Source organism: Ailuropoda melanoleuca, chromosome 2 (genome assembly GCF_002007445.2).
Source record: "Ailuropoda melanoleuca isolate Jingjing chromosome 2, ASM200744v2, whole genome shotgun sequence".
Classification (NCBI taxonomy): domain Eukaryota; kingdom Metazoa; phylum Chordata; class Mammalia; order Carnivora; family Ursidae; genus Ailuropoda; species Ailuropoda melanoleuca.
The window spans coordinates 7,304,658-7,331,930 of record NC_048219.1 but is presented as its reverse complement, the minus strand read 5'-3'; the positions used below and the strand labels follow the sequence as shown (position 1 = coordinate 7,331,930).

Sequence of the window (27,273 nt, the reverse complement as noted above, 5' to 3'; positions counted from 1 at the left end):
ACTGACTTGCTAGGCTAGTTTTTATCATTTTTTAATGTAACAATAATCCTAAAATCATGTTTTAGTTATCTGCACATGGCTATCATTATAAAATGTTTAGTGCATTAGGCACTATAGTCACTGTGTTTTAAGTACAGCAGAAGGGGTGCCACGTGTTGGCTTTTGCGAGGTAATATAAAGGCCACTGTGTACACCTATCTGGACTTGGTGCAGCAGGTCAGTTTTGAAAAGCCACGTGCAGGTTTGAGATTTTGAGATTGGGACTCACGTAGAAAGCCTGGAGTAACAAAAAGTTAAAAAAAATTATTCTCCGATGGCCTCAATGATAATGCTGTAAGAGTTCATAAAGCTTTGAATCCCCCCACCCTTTTTTAAACAGACAGTGAAGACTGCTGACAAACACCTGCAATCCAGCCACATAAACGTTAGGAAGGAATACTGGTCCTCATGGAAGAAGAGCAAGACTTACCAGAACAACCAGTAAGTGTCTCCTTTAATAATTGAAGTTCTTTATAGAAAAACCAATTGTAAAAGATTTTAAATACTATTCGCTTAGTACTACAGATTCCAAATTAGAATAAAAATAAGGAAAAGACTTCCTAATACCTTCCTTCTAAAAAAACAATGTTCTTAAATTCACATTTTGTTAACTTAATGCTAGGGAGTCTGCTTAGAAAATTCAGTATTACAGAGTAAGTATTGTATTTGGAAATGTCATTAAAAAAGAAAAAAACACAACGGTTATTCTTATAGGTTTTAGAAAATAAAAGAGGACATCTGGTTACCAGTAAAGCATTATATACCATTTCTGCCAGAAAACTTAGTTTTATCTTTACCTAAATTTCTCTGAGTGACTTAATTTTTTTAAAAAGTAGTTATAGTTGAAGAAAAGTGTAATTTGGCCACTAGCTAATTGTTAAAAACAGATAAGATCCTAGAGTCTAGATTAGATTCTTAATTTCTTTTAAATATTTAATATAAATAAATAAAAATAATAATTCTAAATGTCCCCAAGTGATACAGAGTTATTGCCTTTGCCATGGCTTTCTGTTTGTTTGTATTGCTCTTTCTGTATTTTGGCTCTTAGCATTTAAAAAAGAAAAGCAGGAGCACCTGCCTGGCTTAATCAGTAGAGCATCCGATTCTTGATCTCCGGTTTGTGAGTTCAAGCCCCACATTGGGCACAGCGCCTACTTAAAAAATAAATAAAATAAAATAAAAATAAAATAGGAAAGTAATAGTAATCATTCTTTCAAGATACTTTTATATTAAAGAATCTTTTGCTTTTGTGCTATTCTTTTTCTGAAGTTAGATAAATTCTGAGGCAGTTTACTATCCTGATTGAGTCTCTCACATTTCATATGAAAAGAGAATGTAGAATGATATATGTTTACCTTTATGAAAATCCAACTTAGAAAAAATTGAGTTTTGAAAGCAGGTAATAGGGTATGTTTTTCATGTTCCAGATATATTCTTTACATCACAAAAGGATGGACACCTGCTTGCATGAAGTCCTTTAATACATTTTTAATATTTGTTTTTATGTTGAGAAGTATGTACTAATGATTACTTTGCCGTTATTCTTTTTAGCCCTCTCACTTAAGGTAAGTATAAAACTAAAAAGACATAAGCAATTGGTAAAATGACCTTGAAACATATAAAATGTCATCTCTTATCTCTGATGGGGCAACAGTAATCAGGGAAATGGTAGAACTAAAAATCATCCTCAGCGGTGTTCCCGGGATATGTACTATGAGAACAAATAGCTGAATTAGAGACATTAAATGTGCCAAAGAAAATTATGTCATAGAGTTTTTAATGTAACAAGACAGAGGTCTAGTCAGGAGGTCTAGTTTCAAGACTTATATGCTGATACACTATTGAAATGGGTATTGTTGTTAGTTACTACTTGTTTATTGAAGGTAATGAGAATTGTGAGGCTGACCTGCTGGTGAGTCATCTTTTCTGCTCTGCTTCATTTCCTTGCTGTTCTGTTCAATTTCTATAACATCATGTGCAAAACCCGATTGTTACTTAAGAAGGTGAGAAATCAAAGCACTTTAAAAACAAATTTTCTGCTGACTGTAAATGGTGATTGTCACAGGGCATCATTTATTTTGATTTGTGCCTGAGTCTTAATTTATAAAAGGAACTGAGTGACAACATGGGGAGGTCAATGCCATTGAAACAAAAGTTTAATGTTACTCACAGTCCTTAGAAATGAAAGGGATGGCACACCACGTGCAGGGCGTAGGGGGAAGCACCAGTGTCAGGAGGCAGAAAGGAGCGAGGGCAATGCATAGGCCACAGCCTTTAATGGGGTTTCTACAGACAAGGCAAGGTAAACAATTTAGGTTTAGTTTGTTTGAATAATTCCAAGGGCTTTTGGGGTACTGCGGCTGTCATAGGTATCTGGTGTCTGGCTCTGGGTGGGGTGATTAGAGCATGGAAAATACTGATGTGGTGTGTAAATTGGATGAAGGAGATGTATCACAGTATGGGCTCTGGATCACGAGGTGTGCACAGCTTTGGTCTGTAGTTTGTCCCTGTGATTAATGGATGCCAAATGGACATACAGAATCTAAGAAAATGCAGAATATTTATGAACTGTTAAAAATAATTAGAATACGAAGAGTAAATATTGTACTTTGATGAGAAAAGTCTTCACAGGCTGTAGTAGAGATCTACAATTTGAGTAGAAAGAATGGTTCTATCCCACATTGCCGATGATAAAACCAAGAGTTTTAACTCTCCCATTACCTGTATACATAGAGAGATGTTACTGGTGGGCATTATTAACTGGAGTTATGTTATTCTCATCTCTTCTTGTCTCTTTCCTACTGAATTATCCCTTTCTTGTTTCTTTACTACTTAACTTGCTCCATCTTAAGCTTCGTTCAGGTCATTGTTCACAGTGCAACATAAATCCTAGCTTTGGGTTCTCTCTTTCACTCTCCCTTATTGCCAGTCAGTCTTCAATCTGCAGTCAGAAATGATTCACTCTGTGGTCACCAGGTACCTTGAAATTACTCAGTCTCCTCCCCGCCCCCCTCCCGCAGCCTTCATCTTTTTCAGATACACTGAGGCAGTTGTATTATTGTCCAAACTGGACAATACTCTTTTGAAGAGTAAAAGGGGACACTAACCAGACTTGGTTTTGGGATAAGGGTATAAACGAAGACTGCCCCTGGCGAGCTGGAAGCACTTTAAAAACTCCTTTATGGATGTCAGGGGTGCTTTCTGAATTCAAGTTTTTAAAGGATACACATGCATAAGAAAAAATTTTAGAAGAATATACAGCAAACTTAATAACAATTATTTCATGGAGGTGATGGGTCAGAATAAGAAGATCTTTTCTATTTTATACATATCTGAATGTTTGGGATTTTTAAAAATATGAGCATGCCTCTTGTGTTTAAATTTTTAAAAGAAATTCCTAATACTTATTGTAGACAATAGAGGTGGCAGATGCTTATAACCATAATGTACTCTCTAGGCTAAAACAGAGAAAAGAGCGAAGCTTGGGAAACATTTTTGAGAACAATAAAAAGGACTTTAAAAATTGTGTTTGGGGGGCGCCTGGGTGGCACAGCGGTTAAGCGTCTGCCTTCGGCTCAGGGCGTGATCCCAGCATTATGGGATCGAGCCCCACGTCAGGCTCCTCCTCTATGAGCCTGCTTCTTCCTCTCCCACTCCCCCTTGCTTGTGTTCCCTCTCTCGCTGGCTGTCTCTATCTCTGTCAAATAAATAAATAAAATCTTTAAAAAAAAAAATTGTGTTTGGGGCTTAAAGGGTAAGGAGAAGAAAGGTGGAACAGGTGGTTAAGAAAGAACATCTTGACTCAACCCCTGATGTTGTCTTCTCTGTGAAGGATAAAGCATAGCATACCTCAATTTTTAAAAAATATTTTTTATTCCCATATGTATAAACAAGGACCTAAGTCATTTCAAATGAGTTCTATTCCTCTAGACTCATAGCAGTTTTATCCCATAAACCTAAAACTTGCAGACATCAGTACAAAGCCAGCACTGATCACCTGAAAAATCACAGAATGATTCACAGAGCATGGATATTCTGAATTCAGGTACTGTTTTACTAGTATTCCCTTGCTCTGTCATGTTTAAAGCATGATTTTTTTTAACAGAGGCACAAATAGAACCCTGATTCACGAATTTGTCAGTGGTTCTTCTTTTTGTTTTATCTTTAGTCATAACATGCCCATAAGATTATGTCATTTTTTAAAATAACAGGTTTGAGATACAATTCACATATTCATTTTAAAGTATGCAATTCAGGGATTTTTAGTATATTCACAATGCTTTTCGACCATCACCAGAATCAATTTTAAAACATTTTCATTCCAAAAAGAAACTCCATACCCATTCGCAGTCACCCCCTAACTCCCCTGCAGCCCTAGGCAATTAGTAATCTGATTTCTGTCTAAAAATTTACTGATTTGTGGACATTTCATGTAAATGAAATCATGCAATTTGTGATTCTTTGTGACTGGCTTCCTTCACTTAGCATAATCTTTTTACGATTCATTTACATTGTAGCATGTATCAGCACTTCATTCTCTTTTATTGCTGAATAATACTGTATGGATTTTTAAATTTATCATTCATCATTTAATTTATTATTTTATCATTTTATTTATCCATTTATCTGTTCATTCATGAGCATTGGGGTTATTTTCACTTTTTGGGTATTTTGAAAAATGCTGTTAGGAACATTCATGGACATATGTTTGCATTTCTCTTGGTTATATAGCTAGGAGTTAAATTGCTGGGTTATATAGTAACTCTATATGTAACCTTTTGAGGAACTACTAAACTGTTTTCCAAGGTAGCTACACTATTTTACATTCTATTGGTTTCTGGTTTGTGTTGTTAACAACCCATACTTCTGTGATCCAATGAAATCTGTCTATATCCTTTTAAGTTAGTTCACCTACCTACGGTGCCAAGGGAGCACATGCTTTCTATTCTTGATTTATAGGAGAGCATAATTGCCCAAGTCAAGGCAAATAATGGGCCATGAAAGGTAAAAAATTAGCTGATAACACATTTTTTCCCCAAACTTTTTTTGTTCGGTAGTTATGATTTTAAGTACGTTTTCTCCATTTCTAGTGTTACTTATTCTTTGTACTGGGTTGGCGCTGTAATAAATAAAAAGTGAAATAAGATTTGAAAGGCCGTATGGTATGGGTGCCTGAGTGGCTGTCGGTTAAGTAGCTGCCTTCAGCTCAGGTCATGATCCTGGGGTCCTGGAATTGAGCCCCACATTGGGCTTCCCTGCTCAGCAGGGTGTCTGCTTCTTTCTCTGCGCCCCCCCATTCATGCTCGCTCTCTTTTGCTCTCTCTCAAATAAAGAAATAAAATCTTTAAAAATAATTTTTTTAAAAAAAGGCCCAATGGTGTATTTAAAATTTTCGCTCCAGTGCCCTTTTCTTTTTTTGGAACTTATTAGCTAAATTTGTTATTCTGTGGTTCTAATAAAATTAAGATTATGGTAAGTTAGATTCCTTAGCACTCCAGTTTTCTTTGTATGGATGACTGGAGACTATAGACTGTTTTGGTTACCAGGTCACAAATATATTTCTTTGATCATAAAGAGAGTCTTAGGGTGAGCTAAGCATAAATTCATCCCCACTATTGGAAAATTACATTATCATCTGACCTAATGTAAATACTATCAGCTTTAGCTGGGAAGGTCAGCACATTTTATAATAAAAGCATATATTTTGTTATTTGTGAAATTATGACAGGCAGGTAAACTAGATGGTTGTATTTTTCTTATGTCTTACCTTGCAATTTCCAGTCAAAATGTTGTCTGTTATTTTCCTAAGTAGCTCATTTATCTCTACCCCTTTCAGTGGGGTTATATCATACAATTACAATAAGTTAAATGCTTTTGTCAAAATCCGTATATCATCCTAGGATTCCTTGATCTCTTGGTTGGTTTATGGTATCTTTTATCATATAGAAGTTTTGAATTTTTGTATAATCAAATTTATTTTTTATTTTATGGCTTTGGAATTTAATATGCTTAATAAGAGCTTATCTGCCTCAAGAGTTTTTGTTTTTTCTTCATATGCTTCTATAGTTTTGTTTTTAAATTTAGAGGATTAAAAAATTTTTTTTGAGTATATTCAACACACCATGTTATATTAGTTTCAGATGAACATAGTGAGTCAGCTACTCTATATGTTGGGCTGTGCTCACCACAAGTATAGTTGCCATCTGTCACCTCATGGTGCTGTTGCAGTGCGATGCTGTGCCTGTTACTCTTACAAGATGGTTTTTTTTTTCTTTAAAGATTTATTTATTTATTTTAGACAGAGAGAGAGAAAGCATGTGCATGCATGAATGGGAGGAGCAGAGGGGAGGGGTGAGCACGGAGCCTGGTGCGGGGCTTGATCCTATGACCCTGAATTCATGACTTGAGCCAAAACCAAGAGTCGGACACCCAACTAACTGTTCCACCTAGACGCCCCGAGGGTTTTTTTTTTTAATGCCCCCCCTTTTCTTAATTTTCTCTTGCTATGAAAGAAAAAGTAGCATTAAATATATGTTGGTATTCCATAGGCAAGAAACCAAGAGCGGTTTTATTTATTTTGTTATGTTTTCTCATGAGGAATAGATGTCCGTAAGAAATATTATGGGGCTTATATTTATCTTGTATTTATTATTTACCTTACCTGAGGAACTTCTAGACTGTTTTCCAAAGTAGCTGTACTATTTTACATTCTGTCAGTTTCTGGATTATATTGTTTGGACCCATACTTGTGAGGTCTGTCTGTATCCTTTGAGTTCATTTACTTGCCTCTAGTGCCAAGGTAGCACATGCTTCCTGATTTACAGGGGGACATAATTACCCGAATCAAGGCAAACAATGTCTGAGATGTTAAATTTATTCATATTAAATAGCTACATTCCCACCTGATATTTTTGTTTAAAATTATTTAACAGTGTTTCTGCCTTTTGTTAGCTTGAAATACTTTCAGGGATCCATAATTTTGTATGGCTAAGCATACTAAGTATGTTTCTACTATGACTAGTTGTTCTAATCAGAGAACTCTAAAATCAGCTTCTTTGTAATATGAAAGCAGGGAAATCCACTAGTAGTGTTAAATGTTGATCTTCTGTTTGTGGATTCTTAAACTGTTTCAGGGGAAATGCTTTCACCTCAGAAGGAATTAGAAATGATGAAATCTGGAATAAAACAATAGCATGCAGAATATTTTTTAAATTCCTCATAACCTGGGGCGCCTGGGTGGCTCAATTGGTTAAGCATCTGACTCTTGGTTTTGGCTCAGGTCATTATTTCATGGGTCAGCCCTCTGCTTGGGTTTCTCTCTCCCTCTCCCTCTGCCCAACCCCCTTTCCTCTCTGTCTCTCTAAGTAAGTAAAATCTTTTTTAAAAATTACTCATAACCTGATAAGAACTTATCTTTGTTTTTGGCATGTTCATAATTTATGTATAAAGACATTCCTGTTTAATAAATTAATAAATGAGTAGATGATATTGAGATTGCCATACTTACAGTTGGATAATACAGTTATATATCTGTTAAAATTTAAAACCAACTAGTTTGTATCCAAGCTTGGATACTTGATTCTGATTAACATTTTTTTTAAGGACTTTTTTTTACCTATTTGACTGAGAGAAAGAGAGCGAGCACAAGCAGGCTCCCCACTGAGCAGAGAGCCCGATGCAGGGCTCGATCCCAGAACCCTGGGATCATGACTCAAGCCAAAGGCAGATGATTAACCGACTGAGCCACCCAGGCACCCCTCTGATAAACTTTTTATCTTGAGTAAAAATCTGGTAAACATTTTACTTTGAATCTGAAAAACACTTTTTTCATTAAAAAGAAAAGAGCTCATGTGAAAAACAAGTCCATCTCTTACTCTAGAATATAACAAAGGTTAATTAAATAAATCTAAGCAAAACAAAATGAAAACAGTTACCCTGTAATTTATTAGTTAATATTAGCCTGCCATTTGAATAGCTAGATGATTTCAAAAGCAGATCACTGTATTGATGCCTTTATATATTTATTTTTGCAGGTGAAAAAAGCCAAGATGCAGGAATCAGGAGAGCAAACTTTAAGGTATGTAAAGTTGAATTTCTTTTTAATGACCTACTTACAGTTTTTTTTCCACATGCTGTTTAGTAGATGAACGTGTTTTGGGTTGACTACTCTCTTTTTGAATTTTAGCATCTCAGTCTTTATGTTTTGAAATTACTTGGTTTAAGATGGAAATTTCCTTCCAGTATTTTGTCCTTGAAACAAATAAGCACTGATTTTTCTTATTCATTCATTTTTTTATTCAGTAATATGTACTGAACTCATGTTCTCTGTCGGGTCCTGTGACATGGAAGAGACATGACAGTAAATATTCCTCAGTCAGATATGCAGTATACAGAATGGGAAGAATAAGCAGAAATAGGGGAAATCCAAGGGATTTGGTGTTAATTACCGAATGGATATGGGATGCCTTAATCATTAGCTCCACTCCCTTTAGACAAGAGGCAGCATCTTTGCACCTCATACTCTCAATTCCACAACAACAGGAAGTACGGTTATCTGTTTTCCACAGTTCTTACTTCCTGTTGTCTGTGAACTAACTAGTAACTACATCACCTCTAACATCTTAATTTCCAGAATCTTACTATTTATTGCCACACACTGCATTCCAACTCATGTGTCTACTGCCACACTAGCCATATGATATCTTCCTGTGCACTTTCCATTAAATGAGCTATCATATTTCCACTCTTAACTGTTGACCCTTCCCACAAGAAAAGACTTCCTTATCTTTCTTATGCTGTTTAGATTATAATTATATGCTGATTAATTTAATCAGTCCCTTACAAACGTTTTATGAGGGACTTTGCCTTTGAACTTCTCCTTTTCCCCTGTGTCATGCTTCTTTAGCAAAACCACAACTCTGGTTAAACCAACTATCCACCTATTCCATGCTTATTCCCAGTCACCTGAATTTTGTGAGAGAAAAACACAAAACTGTGCTAATCTGTTTTCATTTATAATTACATCTCAAACAGGAACTTAAACTCTTCATGGTCCAGCCACCCTTCCTGGTGTGTTTTATTCCCTAGTCTCTAAAATTAACTTTCTTTCCCTCCTTCCCCCCCTCCTTGCCTCCTGGTTCCTCCCCATCCTTTCATCTCACTTCCCCTCCACTCTTTTTCCATTCACTCAGCTGGGGATATTGCTCCCTGAGAGAAATTAGAAACAGTTAGATAGGAACTACCTCATTTGCCTGTCACCAAATCTACCCATTTATCTGCTTCTCTACAATATTCTCTGTTACCCTATCTTCTGAAGTTAATTCCCCTGCTTCTATGTAAGGCTGACCCTTCCAGTTATATTATGGAACCTACCACCTTTGTCTTTTCCTGCAGTTATCCCTTCGCTTTCAGTTTATTATGTTAAAATATACATAACATAAGATTCACCATTTCATTCATTTTTAAGTGTATAATTCAGTGACATTATTCCACTCACACAGTTGTGCAACCATCACCACCCTCTGTCTCCAGAACTTTTTTCATCTTCCCAAACTGAAACTGTATTCATTAAATAATAGCTTTCCTTTTCCCTGTTCTCCCAGCTCCTGGCAGTCACCATACTACTTTCTGTCTCTGATTTTGACTACTCTGAGTACCTCATATTAGTGAGATCATACAGTATTTATCTTTCTGTGACTGGCTTGTGTTTAGTGCAATGTCTTCAAGGTTCATCTATGTCATAGTAGGTATCAGAATTTCCCTCCTTTATAAGGCTGAATAATATTCCATTGTATGTCCATACCTAATTTTATTTATTCATGCATTGGTTGATTGTGTTAATTATTGATTTTAAGAGTTCTGCCGAATAAGAATCAGGTATTTGTGATGCTCACTTTTTGGAGTTTGAGTGTTTTTGCTTTTTGGAATTTTTTTTTTTCATCATGCATATACTGTTAAGCAAAATTATGTTTATATAACTGAAAATAATTAAATTTTGAAACAATACATAATTTTCCTAGATAAAATAATTTTAAATTTTTAACAAAGTACTAGTTAATTTATTGTCTTGGCACTGTTGTTTCTTTTTCTTTCTTTTTCTTTTTTTTTTTTTTTTTTTTTTTTTTTTTTGAGGTTTATTTATTTATTTGAGAGAGAGAGAGCACAAGCATGGGCAAGGGCAAAGGAAGAGGGAGAGAGAGAATCTCCAGCAGACTCCCTGTTAAGTGCAGAGCCCGACAGGGGGCTCAATCTCAGGACCCTGATATCATAACCTGACCTGAAATCAAGAGTTGGACGCTCTCAACAGACTGAGCCACCCAGGCGCCCCATTAGCACTGTTGTTTCTATTGAATCTCTAGACACTCAGTTGAATATGTAGGGGATTTTTCTATAACATAGGATTCCAGGACCATGGGATTTTATACCATTGTATGCCAGATTATACAAATACACCTTCTAAGTTACAGGGTCTAGAAATAGTCTTTCATCAGTGGGTATAACAGTGAACCCCAGAATTATCCAGGTATACATAGAAGACAAAACAGTCATTGTAGTTCGGAATGTGAAGTTCTTGTCTAGTTTTATACCCTTCTGCTGGGAATCCTATTTAAGTAGGCATGATGAGAAATCTGTATTTTTACCAATTATTCAGGTAGTTATAGCAATAGACCAGTTTGGGAAACATTGATATAACTACTCAGTATGATTTCTTCCCCTTACCCTTCAATTCCCATATAGTCACATTGGTTAGTACATTAAATGCTATTCCAAAAATACAGGCATTTGAGTAAATAGATAAACTTCATCTGGGGATTTAGCTTTAGAAGTTAATTACAGAGATGCCTGGCTAGCTCAGTTGGTAGAGCATGCAGCTCTTGATCTCAGATTCATGAGTTCAAGCCCCACATTGGGCATGTAGCCTACTTAAGAAAAATAAATAAATAGGGACGCCTGGGTGGCTCAGTCATTAAGCGTCTGCCTTCGGCTCAGGGCGTGATCCCAGCGTTCTGGGATCGAGCTCACATCAGGCTCCTCCGCTGGAAGCCTGCTTCTTCCTCTCCCACTCTCCCACTCCCCCTGCTTGTGTTCCCTCTCTCGCTGGCTGTCTCTCTCTGTCAAATAAATAAATAAAATAAAATTTAAAAATCTTAAAAAAAAAAAAAAGAAAAATAAATAAATAAATAAAAGTTAATTACAGGGGCACCTGGCTGGCTCAGTCAGAAGAGCATGCAACTCTTGATCTCAGGGTTGTGAGTTCAAGCCCCTGCTGGGTGTAGAGATTACTAGAATAAATAAGTAGATAAACCTTAAAAAAATAAAAAATAAAAGTTAATTACATCTGAGGAAAAATTGTCTGAACATTCAGAATATACCAGGGAAAAAAATCTTGATATTATATTTGAATGTTGGCGGCCCATTCAGAAAAGATATGAGAGCTTTAGGAATTTTGATGCTGTGTATTTGTTATATAAATAACATTTCTTTTAAAAATTTTGCTGTGTAGAAACTACTCTTACCTTTTATTAGTCTTATCTTTGGAGATATGTGGAGCCTCTGGTACGGTGTTGTCCACTTTTCCCTAGAGTATAGAATAGCAAAGCAGATTGCTTTCTAAGGAAAATGAATGTGGGAAGGATGCCTGGGCTGGGGAGAAGTTGTAATAATAATGGCTATGGTTATATTGCATTTACTCTTTCTAGTCTCTAAGTACTTTTCATATATTAACTCATTAATCCATGTAAGAACCCTGTGTGTTAGGCTCTGTTATTGTCCCTCTTTGACAGTTGAAACTGGGGTACAAAGAAGTTCAGCCCAAAGTCATTAAGCTAGGTTTGGCTGAGTGGAATATCAGTGCAAGCAATCTGGCTTGAGAATCTGTACCCCTTAACCACTATGCTATCCTGGTAATTGAGAGAATAACTGAAAAGTAGAAAGTAAGGTAGAAGGGAGAGGGAGGACATTGTGAGGGATCAAAGTTAGTAAAATCTCCATTCCACAATTTCAGTGAGAATTTTGCCATCATTAAGTGTCTAACATAATGATTCATTCTCCTAGTTTATGTGATTTACCTTTTGTAACTTCTCTGAATTCTCCTTATAACTTAAAAAAAGATATTGCTCAGTCTGGGATAGGATACCAAATTTAAAAAAAAAATGTTTTTAATTGGAGGAAAAGAGAAATACAGTAGAATGAACCATTTAAAGTTCAGAATCCCCTTCTTGGAAGCAAGCATGTGTAATTTGAAAAAACTTCTCAAGTAATTATGAGAACCACTCTCTGAAATCAGGAATCCTCCCTACTTTCTGTGGAAATTTGGAAACAAAGTGACAGTGCATTTTGTTTTTTGTTTTACCACAAGGTCTTTAGAAAAAAACTCTGACTTGTCTTTGACTTAGCTGGAATTTCTGAGTGATATGAAAACAGAAGGGGTCTAGGGATATGAGAAAGAACAGCCAAATGGTGATGGTACCAGCCCTGGCCCTCCCTCTTCAGGCAACTGCTAAAAACCAAGAATAATAATACCATGAAGAAGACTTACTTTGCCTCTTATTTGTATAGCCTAGGAAGAGAAATGGGTTTGACTTAATCGCTTTCAGCAGCACAGCAAGTCCATGAGGGGCTAATGTATTCATTTTGGTTCTCTCAGTCAAGTGAGCAGCCCTGAAGTCAGTGATCAGAAACCTGAAACTTCAAGCCTTGCTTCAAACCTTACCATGTCAGAGGAAAGTAAGTACTATACGTGCTCGGTGAAAGAGGTATTCCTATAATTGGGTGATGCTGTTCTTTTATAATTGGTTTTCACTGATTGCCTTGTTTGTCCCATATATCCAGAAGCCTTTCCTTTCCGTGTGTGTGTTTTCATCTTTGTGCTCTCCTATAAGCTTTATTGACATACCAGCTGAGGAAGAAAATCGTATGGGATCCACTTACCTGAGGAGTCACACTTGGTGATTTTATTTTTGTTTTGTTTTGAAGCTGGATGTTCTAAAGGTAATACTGCCTTACTCAAAATCAGAGAACTTTGTGGGCCAACCTCTAACTGCTCCTCCAGAGACCTTGATGTTTCTCCACCTTTCTAATAACCAAATGACCTTGCCTGTCCATCTGTGCCAAAAAAGAAAAGTAATAATCCCCTTAAGAGCCCAAGATTGAAACTGGGCCCTGGGGGAGATCCAGCCCAATAAGATACATCTTCCACTTACCAACCTGCTTTCTCCTATAGAAAAGATACATTCATCTAATGGACAAAAATTTGTAGAGTGTTTTGGGTTTGTTTTGTTTTGTTTTGCAGAGATGTAAGTTTTCTCTAGCATACCCACGTATACCCCCAGGTTACCTCCATAGGACAAATAGTCATCCCTGAAATTAAATATCAGTGCCCCTCCATATTTTACCACATACTTTAAAAGAATAAATTTGTATGAGACACTTTTTAAAAAGACACTTGTTTAGGGGATTTTTCTTCTCTTAAGGTGGTTATGCTTAACTTGATATACTTCCATATATTAGAAAAGACTATGTCTTTTTTCTTTTTTTTAAAGATTTTTTATTTATTTATTTGACAGAGATAGACAGCCAGCGAGAGAGGGAACACAAGCAGGGGGAGTGGGAGAGGAAGAAGCAGGCTCCCACCGGAGGAGCCCGATGTGGGACTCGATCCCGGAACGCTGGGATCACGCCCTGAGCCGAAGGCAGCCGCCCAACGACTGCGCTACCCAGGCGCCCCAGAAAATACTGTCTTTAAAAAAAAAAAAAGGAAGGACAGGGAAAGGAAGGAAGGAAAGAAAAGGAAGGAAATGGTATATCTTGAGCTATATATATTATTTCCTCAAAGGTACTATTCTAGTGGCTCTCCAGCTCTTAGTGTACTTAAGAATCATCTAGAGTACGTGTTTGTAATGTAGAATTCTGGCCTCATTTTCAGAGATTATCATTCAATAGATCTGATGTGGATGGGAATCTGTATTTTCAAGAAGATAGCTAGGTGGTTCTAATGCATATGAGAAACTGTCCGTACTGTGGGAAACTGCTCTAATCAGCGACAAGTCCCTCTGATTTTTTAAATCTTGCACTCATTCCCATGAAAAAGACCTGTTTCTTACATATTCCAGGGCCAGGAAGTAAGTTGAGTTTTCTTGTTCCTTCAAGATCATTTCTCCTTTTCCTTCCAAAAACTCCAGTTTCTTTGAAGTCTGTATTTATGCCTCCCCTACCTTTCTTTTTACCCTAAACTGAACTCCTAGTCATTCTGCTCTTTAAAGACTAGGTCTTCGTTTTCTTCTTCATCCAAACTCTTACTGTTCTTGGTGATTTCAAAATCCATGTAGATGACCTATCCAATACCCATCATCATATCCGCCCACCTTTATGTCCCTTCTTACTCCGCATGGATTCTGTGGCTCTTTATTAGAACTGTTCTCTTACAAATACCTTCCATAACTTTGCCTCTTGTACGCTCCTTGCTAAACCTCAGTCCTAATTTAATACAACTCGCCTTCTTCCCCTTAAGTGCACTCACATAGCTAAATATTATTGGATAAATTATATACTTAGCTGACTTACTACTCACAAGGCCTCAGGTAGGCACCCAGCATGCTTAGAAATCCTACTACATTTCCCTAATGAATTTTACCTTTTGATATTTCACAGCACTTACTTTCCTCTCAGAGTACCCATACCCTCATTCACTTTTCCTCATTCTTAACCGATGGCTCCATTGCAAATAGAAGTTGTCAGACAAGAAACCCCCTTATCCTCCCACTACCACCAAATCTTCAAGCCTACCTGTGTTTGTACCCATGTTTTCTTGCTTCATTCTTATCCGGATGGAAATAGTATTCTTGCTCCTGTCAACAGTAAGACATTTGTTTGGACTCTATAGAACCCTTTCTTACCTTCCCCAAGGACTTTGGTATTGTTGTTAACTAAGATCATGCCTGCGTCATCACATTCTTCTTCTCTTCTTAATCCTTTCTGTCAGTAAAGGGACATGACACGGTATCTGCCATCTAAAACACAAACAAAATCCTTCTTTGGCTCCACATTCCCCACTAGTTATAGTTTGTTCCATGACCCTTTGGAACTCCTGGAAAGAGTTGCCCTTACTTGTTTTCTTGCCCCCTATTCATTCTTCAGCCCTCTCAAGGTCATTAATTACTTGCAGTTACTCTGAGAGTACAAGTTCGAGTGGGTGTTTCTTCTCCGATTCTGTCTCACTACTTGTCTTCCCACCTTTCTCTTCTGTTGGCCCTTCTTCCTCTGCCTGAACTCTGAATGTTGGGCCTCAGGATTTGTTTCTAGTCCAGCATTCTTTTCTCTTTCCGCATCCTCTCATCCATTACATTACTTTAAATATTGTATACATTGTTGATGAATTCCAAATTTATATTTCCAGTTTGACTTCTCCCCTGATTTCGTTTGTGTGTCCAACTGCCTGTTTGATATCACAACTTAGATATCTGAAAGGAAAGTCATACTTAAAATGTGGGAAAGCTTTTGGAACACCTGGGTGGCTCAGTCTGTTAAGCATCTGCCTTCTGTTCAGGTTACAGTCCCGGGGTCCTGAGATCAAGTCCTGCATTGGGCTCCTTGCTCAGAGGGGAGTGGGCCTCTCCCTCTCCCTCTGGCTACTGCTCCCCCTACTTGTGCGCGCTTGCTCTCTTTCTCTGACCAATAAATAAATAAAATATTTTTTTAAAATGTGGGAAAGCTTTTTATTCCGTTATCCCCCATCAAATCTCTTTTCCCAGATTTCCCCATCTTAGGAAGTGGCTTCACTGTCCCTCCAGTTGCTCAAGCTGAAAATGTAGAAATTATCCCATATTCCCCTGTTTTCCTCATTCCTTACATACAGATCCATCAGAATGTCCTGTTAGTTTTACCTTCAGAATGTATTTCAAGGTTGCACCTCATCTCCACTGCTGCTATTCTAATATTATAGCAGATTATGCCTTGACTGTTTATAATCCTTTCATGATTCCTAAGTACTGCAAAGATAAAGCTTCATTCATTCTATAAAGAAGTAAATCTCAACCTATCTCTTAGGATATTCTGTCAGTCTCTTCTAGAATTAAATCAGAGAAGAGTTTGGGTTTTCGAAAGTAGTTGTCAGCAGGGAAAGAACCCATCATGCAAAATTCAAATGAAGTTATGTTTTCTGTGATGGATGTGAAGAACTTTAGACATAACTGAGATCTCTTTCATTTTTGTCAAAATTATTATGGATGAATGTGGTCTACAAATTTCCAGTAGTTAATTTTAAGGACCTTGAACAATGGCAGTGGATAAGATCTTCTATGCTAAACTCACAGGTGTCAGTTTGTCTTACTATTGGCCATGAATTGGCCCCTCATGTGCTCTTGACCAGAGTTTCCTTTTTAGTTCAGACACTCAGGACGTAAAGTTAGTTGGTTTACTCTTAATCCCTATTAATAGTAGAGCAACCTCCTTTACAGATGTTGAAGGAAGTTCTTGGACAGTTCAGGGATCTGGTCCAAGTTCTTTATGATGTGTCTACAGCATGACTGAAATAGTGTCTGATGAATAGGATTCTGCTTCCTGTCAGACTTGAGTTGAATATTTTCAGATGAAATCGTGAGGGTTAAGCCTTCACAGCAGCTATTTGAGATGAAGTCGTCGGGGTCAAGAGGACACTAGCTGTGAAAGTCTCTTTACTTGATGGTTCATCAGAGCATCACATCCGTTCCTCAGATCTGTCTTTGCTTTGCCAAACTTGACAGCCTTCACCACAAAGCTGAAAAAATAGTGGTATGGAAGCATACTTGCATCTTTTGCTGCATTGTACACAGTAGCAACAATTTTCTAATAAAACTCGGTACCCCCCGCCCCGAAGTCTGTCTTCCTGCAAGTCATTCTTACGGCTTTTTACTCAGAATAGTGCAAGCACCCAGAAAATGAAAAGCTGAAGTATAATGTGGTTTCTGAGATATGGATCTTGCTTTTTAAGTTTGCCTGTGAGCACAGTGAAAGCTAAAGAAGTTGCTTCATCTGTGGCTTTAGATCAGTGATGGATGAAGATAGAGATCAACTGGTACTAACCTTCACCTCTTTTCCATACCCCCCACATTCTGGCTTCTTTTACTGTCTCTGAAAGTCTAAACTCATCACTGTAAGAGAGAGGGATTTTCTACTGCATAGTCTTTCTGAATTTCTCATGTCCAAACTGTATTCTGTTATTTAGTTGGAAAGACTCTACAATGAGATATGCAATTTTCTCATTTCATTTTTGAAATGTTCTAACTTTTTACCTGGTGATATCTTTCTTTCAGTTATGACATGCACCGATTACATCCCTCGCTCATCCAATGATTATACCTCACAAATGTATTCTGCAAAGTAAGTTCAATAATTATTTCAAAAATCTATATGCCTTTTCTCTAGGTTCATTTCAAAATTTAATTTGATATTTAACTTATTAAGTTGACATTTAACTTAATTTCACCTCTCATGTTTTCTGACCCTACTCCAATTTTTTATTCCCTCTAAACGTAGAGTCTCTGTAACACACTTTTAACAAGTAGATGGTTGCCTGAAATAGATCACTGTTACCCTGGAGCTTGCTGTAAATGAATGGCCACTGAAAATGAAAAATACTATTCGTGATCAAAGCATATCACTGATTGACCTCTGATCATTCTCTCTTTCCTCTACCTTGCTAGATCAATAAACAGAGTTCAAGCCAGCCTCCTAGTGGGACTTCTCAGCCTAATCTATGTTCAGTTTCTTGCTTTAGGAATATCCTCAAAGTAGAATTAGGCTTGAAGTTAGGCTTAGCGGGTTGAAGTCACTAAGAGGCAACGTTTTGGGCATTCAACAGGTAAGATCCGCATTTAAGATCCACAAGCTAATCATCTCTAAGATGAGCATGTACAGAACTGGCGTATGCCACACTACGAGCTGTGCATTGATAAAGAGTGAGCCAGCACATACATCGATAGATACGTGTGAATGTGTTTATTGAAGTTGGATGTATTTCCACGTGCTTACATAGGCAGAACACGTAAAGGAATTGGGAACAGAGATGACTGATACCTATGGGACTGTTTATAAAAAGAAAACTGTCATTTTTTTCCTTTTTGTGCTCATTTATTCCTTTTGAATTTTTATCAGTTAACAAATAACCTAAAGGTCAATTCAACAAGTTCTGCAGATTCTAATCTGGTATTTAACACTACTAATAGCATCTTTGGGCCAGTCATTTTCATGTGGTTTTCTTCTGTGAAATGACTGAACCTATTCTCTGAGATCATTATGAAGGAAATAAGAAAATACTTTGAGCTATAGAGACACTATAGGAAAAGAGGATATTATGATCTTTAACATATCTGGAGATCAATCCATTTGAAGTCACCAAGATTTTGAATTATCCCCATGTGACTTGATAACAGCTACAACCTGAGCTATTTCTTGGTTCAAATCTGGCTAAGAAGAACAGATGTGAACATGAGGCATATTCCAAATTCATGTGTCTATTCAAAAAATAATTTACACACCTGTTGCATTCAGGACACCTTATTAGCTATCTTAATGCAGACCTCTTTAGCACTTACGTAAACCTTCGCATTATAGCTACTTTTTAACTCGACCTCTACTTCAAAACTTTCTCCCCCTTCTAACCCATTTACAAAGCAGTGTCAAATTAATCTTTATTCAAGAACAGCTTTGGTCTTGTCGCTCTTTGGTCAACAATTTTAGTGACTCCCAGTCGTTTCAGATTGGTCTGAACTCAGCCTGGTATTCAAGGTCTTTGTTATCGTTCCTTCTTTTGCTACTCCCCTTCACTTTGTATATGTCCTTAAGCATAATCTGTGCTCCTTGTAGGCTGAAGCCCTTGTTTGCTTTCCTCTGTACCTTTGCCAGAGTTTTTCTCTTTTTCCTTGAACACCCTTTCTTTCCCCTTTCTGCACGTCTTACCTGCTCAGCTCACATACTGCTGCTTTATAGCCTGCCTTCATTTTCTTTTCCCCCAAAGCTGAAAATATGTTTTCGCCTTCTGAAACATTCCTTCCTCCCAATATTTTATTGTTCAGATTCATGTGGTAAACAAAACGCTTGCATTGTAAGTACAGCATAACTCACCAAATAAAAATAACTGGTATCTAAAAATTCAGTGCACAAAATGTGGGACCATTGTATTGCATGGATGAAATGACCAGGTCATCTAGCTTAAGTCCCAGAAGTTTCACTGCTGCATTCAAATTCCCTAGCTAAACCTGATGTGGTTGGCTGCAGCTAATGGCAGTATACTCAGGCTTAAACGTCAGTGGGGAGAGTCTGAGTCCTGTCTGGGACCACTCAGATTTTATTAGTTATCTGGCTCCTGTTTTGTAGGCTTGGTCTGGGGATATTGGGGCCTACCCCCTACTCCCTGTTCTTTGATGTGTAGTGATTGCTTACTTTTTCTCTATCAGCCTAACCCTCTCTGAGGTCCTACTCTCCCTCTTAGAACTTTTTTGGCCCAAAGGGCTGAGTGGACAGTAAGAGCCAATTGTGAATCCCATTCTGTCCAGTTTTCTGTTACGTTAGGGGTTCATTCTACAAGTAGATAGACTCCAAGTTTGCATGTAGCATATCATGGACTGTTGTAGCATAGTAATTGGACCTTGGGAGGATATTTGGAACTATTAAATTTCCCATAAAAATGTTTCTTAGGTGATAGTAGAACCTGGAAAGGAAAAATTAGTTCTACCTTCTGACCATAGTAAGAGACATTTTATGTGGAAGGTTAGTCTCCTCGTTGCTGTTTGTTTGCTCTTAGTGGTATTAACTATTTCCTCTATTTTTCATTAAAAATATATCACACATGAAAGTTTTTATTTTCTTGAACTTTTCTAGACCTTATGCACATATCCTCTCAGTTCCTGTGTCGGAAACTGCTTACCCTGGGCAGACTCCGTACCAGACACTACAGCAGTCTCAACCCTACGCTGTCTACCCTCAGGCAACCCAAACATATGGACTACCTCCTTTCGGTAAGGCATTCTATTATAAGCAGTTTCTAGGAGTGTTGATTTTATCCCCCAGAAACTTCAGTCTTTCTCCAAAAATCAAGTATGGCTAATCAGGAAGCTGAAAGATGATGGATTGTTCCTTACAGAGTACCTAGTCAGTTATAGGTGTGACAAAGTTGGGTGTGCAACTTTCCAACAGTATGTTTGACACATATTAAGTAAAATCATAACTTTTGATACTCATTTGTGTATCTACCAAAATTTAGCTATTTCCGAGGTACTAAATCTTGACTGTAAAGCTTGGAATCTTTAAGTGTTTGGGAAACTCTTTGAGGCATTACTGTTACTTTCTTTATATAAAACATGTTACCATGGTTAGATAAGCATAACAAATATATTTTGAGATGACTCATTTTCCTGCTAACACTTGGTAATCTAAATATCCAGATAGAGTATGCCTTATAGTGTACTCTCCCTTTTTTTTGGTCAATTTCTCCCTCTCTTTTCCTCCCTCTGCCCTAAACTGATCAATTGTTGCTCTGCTGAACCAACAAGTCGTCTTAGAGTGAGGAGAATCCCCAATTTTATATAGCCTTATCTTGTGCATAGTTTGTTCTGTGGTTTTAGGTATGTTGGACATGAACTGTGAATTAGATTGATTTACTAGAAGTCAGTTTGAGACTCGTTGAGCACTTAATAGGTGTGCTGTTTTTTCTCTGTGTGTGTAAATTGATAGATACATGCAGTGTGCTTTATTGCCCCTTCCCTGGTTTCCTAGAACTGGTGTTAGAAAATTGAGAGAATACTGTATTATTTTTCACATATGCAACATGTTAATAAAATTATATCTGTAGCCTTTACTGAAACTAGCTGGAATTTAGAAAGATCTTCTAAACAGATCACCACAAATTCTGGATGTATTAGTGTTGTCTGCTTTTGGTTTCTACATTCCTGCTTTACCTGGCCTATTTGACTAGTCTTTATGATAGTGACAGCTTTCTTAGTTTTAGGCTTGTTAGCATGCCTTGGCTTCTGATAACTACTAGAAACAAAAATGGAAGGTTATGTTTTAATGATGGTGGTAGTTGATAACTTCATGGAAGAAGAAAAACAGAAATGCTCGTTTCCCCATTTGTACGTCCATGCTTCCATGCCTGGTAGTATCAGCCAGTATACTAAAATCTTAAATTTGTTATATATTTAATGAGCCAAGACTGAGCAGTTCTTTTGGAAATGGAACTCTCTGTGAGTACGTTTGTGCTTATTATATCTTTTTGCATATGTTAAAGCTAATTTTTCAACAGATGACTAGTAAAAGCTAGCAAGTATAAAGTATTTATATATCAGCTTTTTACCTTCTGTTTTGATTGAAATTCATTATTAGCAAGCCCAGAGCCCTTTATGACATTGTTGAACAGTTGGTCATTCCTGCTGTTCAGTATTAAATAAAACTATTATATCTCTGATCCCAGATTATGGAATACCTAACATAGTGCCATGTGCATTTTATGGTATCTTTTATGATCACTGCATTTCCCTTGTATTAAAGAAAGAAAAAAAAATCTGTGTAATAGGTCCTTGGTAAAAACTTAAACTGTTTATATTGTAAAGAAATGTTGGTAATAACAGCTCTGTTATTAATCTGGTTTTGTTTAATATTTGGGAGTGAGGGAGACTTGTTTCATAAATTCTTCTGTCAGTATTTGAAAGAAAGAGAATCAGCTAAATCAGACTCTTAAGTAATATGTGATGCTTACTGGAGGAAGATTTAGGTTGGGGTAATGTGAATGATAGATGTGGCATATTCTCAGAATTTATTAAGGAAATTATAGATATGGCTTTTTTTTTTAAGTGAGTTCACTCAAGTATAAAATACTATTTCTTTCTTCTTGTGAAGATTTGACAGTTTTATCTTAGTGCTGCCTGTTAGCACTATAACTAGATTAGCTAATCTGTTCTTTTATTTCAGATGTAAACAGGGCTTCGGAAATCTCGCTGTAATAATATCTAATGTTTATGAAGTGCATTATATACCAAGCAATATGCTGGGAACAAGTACCTCACACTTTACATTATTGTCTTATTTAATCTTAGAACAGTCCTAGGGAGTGAGCAATAGTGTTTTCCCTTTTTATAGATGAGGAAACAGGCTTAGAAGGATCAAGTGACTAGCCTGAGGTCATACAATTAGGAAATGCCTGGGTTTAGAATTGAACCCGGGTCTGTTTAATTCTAGAAGTACTTGTAAGTTTAGTCTGTGTCTCAGAGTTGAGTTTGAAATTAAAAAATGTTCCTCCTCTTGATGAAAGGAGAAAAGACTAGAGGAAACCTAGGAGGCCTATACTGTGAGCAGTCTGTAAAAGTAAAGGAATAGTGGTCATATTCTTAATAAGAGTTCCATAGAAATGTAGTGGGATGGCAGAAAGAGGATTCAAGGGTTAACTTCTAGTGATTTCAGTGAACATGTGGGAGGAAAGGGGCACCCATTTATTTTTAGGAGTTCATAAACGATTACCTTAGCTGCCACTGTTCCAGCTTCTTTTGAAAGAACTCTAATGTGAGATGGTGATTTGGTAATAGTATTAAGAACCTTAAGGATGTTCATGCCATTTCCCCCGGCAGTTTCACTTCTAGGGATTTATCCTGTGGAACTAATTAGAGATACCACAAATTTTCAAACCAAGATACTCATCCCAGCATTATTTATAACAGCAAAAGATTGGAAACAGCCTACATTTTGAGTTGAAAGGCATGTGTTTAATTGCAGTGTAGCTATAGAATGGAAAACTTAGAAATCATATTCTTGAAAATTCACATTCTTAAAGAATATTTGGCATCTTGAGAAAAATTTATTATTAATTTTAAAAGCAATGTATAAAACTAAAAGCAGTATGCTATGCCAAGTTAGTATTTTTTAAAAATATGTACATAAAGAATAATTTGGAAGAAAATGTGAATGTTCGAGTACAGGCACTACAGATTTGATCTCCATTATCACGGCACTGTGGGAGGCGAGGACCTAGTTGCATTATGCACAGGTGTCCAGTAACACAGTCCTGTACAAAAGCAAAAACTGCCTGTATTTTTTTCTGTGCAATGACACTATGCAATTTTTTTCTTTATACTTTCTGTGTTTTCTTCATTTTTCTGTAACACACATCTACTCACTTTATAATTAGGAAAAATACTCAGATAAAATTACTTAGTATTTGTAATAGCTTATCCCAGTGACATATCAAATCAACAAAGCAAGATATTCTTTCATGTGTTTTTTCCTGAGCATTGGCATGTACTTCAGTTCCTAACCAAACTAATTTTCCTCTTAAAGATCTACTACTCTGATATGTATTACTATAAACCGAGCTGCTCAGTTTAGTTTGGTTAGTGACTAACCAAAGGTGAAGTATTTGTGCTGAGAAACTTGGGTAGCATTTGTGGTAAGACCCCAGTGTGGGGCAGTAAGAGAGTGGTGCTCAGAGACAGGCTTCATTTGCCATTGTTAGACCAGCTGTTGTTCCACATCAGGCCCTTGGTGTTTAAAATGACTTGGTAAGCTCGGTAGTTGTAGGGATAGAGCAATGGACTAGGAGTCAGAAGAGCAGGGTTTGGTTTCATCTTCACTATGGGCAGTATTGCCCTACGGTCAGACCATTTGGTCATGCTGCCTGTGACTTGGAATTCTGGGAAGGGCGTTTTTAAAGGAAGATATTTATATGCTTTCAGAGCAAGGCTACTGTGATGCTGGAGGCAGTGTTCATATGATCTTTTATTCTTCGATTCTTCATAAAATAATTGTATTTTGAATATCAACTTCATGTTTCTGGTCACGAACATTAAAACTACTCTAAGTAGCCATTTCCCTACTTGCCTTGGACATTGTGCCCTGGTTTTTGACCCTATAAGAAGGGCCAGTTCATACCTTTTGAAACTTAAATGCATACTAAATAATGAGACTGGCAAAACATTTTCAAGAAATACTATTCTCATTAATAAGATTGTATTTTAGTACAGTGTAATCTGAATGTGTTCGCAGATCCAACACACAGATTCAGAACCTATTTAGAAAAAAAAATCACATTGATTACAATAAATGTGAAAGTTATTGTGACATTGAAATGGCAGTTTGTTTGCTTAAAAATGTGATACTCAACCACAAAGAATCATGGCACTGATAGTCAAATTTCAAATAAATGTTTAAAAAATAACATTTTCAAATATTTTTGGTGTTGAAATTTAGGTTTAGTTAGGACTTTAGCTGTGGCTAATGATCATAAACTAGGCATGGAACGGGGGCCAGCCCTCCTAATGAATGCAAGAGATGATAGTATTCTTTATTGTCCCCAAATAAGTTATACCATGTGTTTAACAGGTGAGAAAAGAATATAACTTTTTTCTTTTTATGTTTTAACAGTTTGGGGCAAGGTGATTGCCACATTCCATGTCAATGTGAGATTTTCACATCTCCCTCACATTTACTAATCAACAAATTTTTTACAGATCTGAGATATGTCAGTGCCCTGGTAAAGCAGAGGGCCCTACTATCAGTGCATTGTATTTCTATAAATTCAACATCAGGTTAGAAGTAAATGAAGTGAATTAATATTGAATTTGAAGCTACGGTTGACCTTGGTATTGATTTCTTACCTGGAAGGTGATTGTGATCCTTCTTGGACCTAATTTAGCTTCAACTACACTGATCCACCAGCCATAACTGTTCAGAACACAGTGAACAACCAGACAGTAAGACTTTTTATAGATTGATTTTTGCATACCAAAATTATCACTAAAACTATTCACCATAAAGGACATCCTTAGGGTGTCATGTAGAAGCAAAGCTTTGTTTATTGTTTCCTAGTTTACTGCAAATGAAAAAGAAGATAAAGTGAGAAGTAAGAGATTGTCAGGTGACAGGTCACAGAGAAAAAAAACAAAATGATATACAACTATAACTGAGTTCTATTTAGTAGTAAGCAAATGTCTTCACATATCCCAGTAGCCTTTGGGGGTGTCTCTGTAATATATATAACACAACACACTAATTAATCTTTGTGACAATAATTCTGAGAAAATCTAAAGGTACGTTCACTATTTCCTCCTTGCAAAGAAGACAGGAAAAGATATAAATATATTTTAGAAAGATTGTCACTCAGGAGCATTGTGATAAAATAAAAGTGAACAGCTGTGATATCCATCAGTATGAGAGATTTATATGTTCTGACATGGAAAGATGTCTTTCACAGGTATTATGTGGAAAAGCAAATTATGAACAATATGTATAACATCCCATTTTTATTAAAAAGAAAAAAGATTAGTAAATACGTAGAAGAAATCTAAGTGACTTCTGCAAAGTGTTAATAGTGCTTAAGTCTGGATGCTGGGATTATATATGACTTTCTTTTTCTAAGTTATATATTTCTCTAATGTTTTTAATTTATAAAAATTAAACCTATTTAGAAAAATGTCTTTCCTAATCAGAAGAAACAGGTAACAAAATAACCAGCTTAAGAAGGCAGAAAAATACTCAATACATTTTAGAAAGATTTGGTGCTTGTTTAATGGGTAAGTGAATTTTAAACTTATCTGGTATGTCTCCCACCTTGACAATGGATAAATGATTTATCACTGTACACGATCATCAGACACTCTTTACAATAAATACTCCAGTTGGGTGTCAGTAGCTTTTTTTTCTGAACCCTGGTCAGTCTCCCTCAACCATGGAAATGAACTTATATACATATCATTATTGGGATTTTTGACAAGATTTTTGTTTCTATGGCCCCACTCCCCAGTCTTGGAAATTGTATTTGCTTGTGGTATATTATGAGTGGAGAATCAGTAATTTTCTCTTACAAGCAAATTTACTTTTGTTTAAGATTTAGGTTTTAAACCTACTGGCTGATATTTGAAAGCATAACCATGCTCCTCAGTCCCAGTGTATTGTTTGTAATTGGTCCAATTTATCTGATTCAGGTGCATTGTGGCCAGGTATGAAACCTGAAAGTGGTTTAATTCAGACTCCATCTCCAAGTCAACACAGTGTTCTTACCTGCACTACAGGGTTAACCACAAGCCCGCCAAGCCCAGCACATTATTCTTATCCCATCCAAGGTAAATAGGCATGGTTGTGTGTGTTTTATTATTGTTGTTTTTGTTGTTTTCAGTCTATCTATATCTCCAAACAAATTGTGTAATACAGGAGCTCTGTCTTATAAAATACAAGGGGATGATATTTGCATTTGTGCATGCTTTTTGTTCCTTTAGGCAAATCAGAACCCAGGACTCTAGTTTGTAAATAGTTCAGCCTTTAAATGTGAACTGCTTCATAGAATCGAAGCCTTCCCTTTTGCATGTTGGTGTCCAGAAAACCTGCCTGATTTTGTTTCAGTCTGTTCTCAGTGCCATTTTGTCCTATAAATGAGCAGAAGACTCCATGGGGTAGAACTTTGCTGACTTCTTTTATGTGAAGTCCGCATAGGGCAGAAGTGAGATGTGTGCTGCTTTTTTGCTACGGTGTTGTCATACCTCCATCCCCACTCCCCCACTTGCTGCTGCTTGGTGAGAGCATTTTTCTTTCTCAAAAAGTTCATCTTGTTTCTATTTCATGATAAAAAGCATAGCCTTCAAGCTTGAACTCTGAACATCTTTGCCTTTCTGAGTTGTTCTTCTGAAAGTTTAGAATTATGACAGGACTATTAGCAATGAAGACAGAGTAACTCAGAAGGCACTATGGAATTAATTCCCTGCCCTTCCAGATCTAACACATGCAATTTGTCATTACTCCAGATTGGAAATTAATGTCCATGTACCTGGCTTCTCATCTGCCTTCTTTCTCCTGATTTCTCCCAGCTTTAAAATTTTATTCCTTATAAAATGGGTGCTAGAGGAGTGAGGATGGGATAGCAAAAACTGGTCTGAGATACTCTTAAGATACGAACTTTTGTGATGAGAAAGTGTTTTGATGTAGATTATATTAAATAAAATAGTTTGCTACTCAGTTTTAATTGTTTTCATTTAAATGATTAAGAACTACTTCTGTTTGATCCGTTTACCAGTTAGGGTGTCAGCTGGGCAGTCTGACCTCAGAGCATGAGTGCAATATTTATAATTTTCAGTACTGAAATCATGATGCCAATATCAACTCTCCCATAAGTGAGAACCTTTACTGACAGATAACGAAGTTTATTTTTCCTCCCCTTTTCTGGTTAACCTCTTGGCCCATTTTGTTGTTCATTAGAACTTTGGCAGAGAGTAGAATTTAAGGCAG

At 36.8% G+C, this 27,273-nt stretch overlaps 1 protein-coding gene across 5 annotated transcripts in view; it reads left to right on the top strand.

The window, feature by feature from the left end:
- EYA3 (EYA transcriptional coactivator and phosphatase 3) overlaps nt 1–27,273 on the top strand; it is a 97,957-nt gene that overhangs the window by 32,126 nt on the left and 38,558 nt on the right. For 4 of the 5 annotated variants that reach the window (XM_011229079.3, XM_019803134.2, XM_034647619.1 and 1 more), the window contains 6 exons: nt 380–480; nt 8,073–8,116; nt 12,686–12,765; nt 17,328–17,394; nt 19,894–20,030; nt 25,980–26,117. In XM_011229079.3, the coding sequence (XP_011227381.1) occupies nt 448–480; nt 8,073–8,116; nt 12,686–12,765; nt 17,328–17,394; nt 19,894–20,030; nt 25,980–26,117 (499 nt within the window). In that variant the 5' untranslated portion in view covers nt 380–447. The remainder of the gene's footprint in view (nt 1–379; nt 481–8,072; nt 8,117–12,685; nt 12,766–17,327; nt 17,395–19,893; nt 20,031–25,979; nt 26,118–27,273) is intronic. The other variant, XM_011229088.3, reaches the window with a different exon arrangement.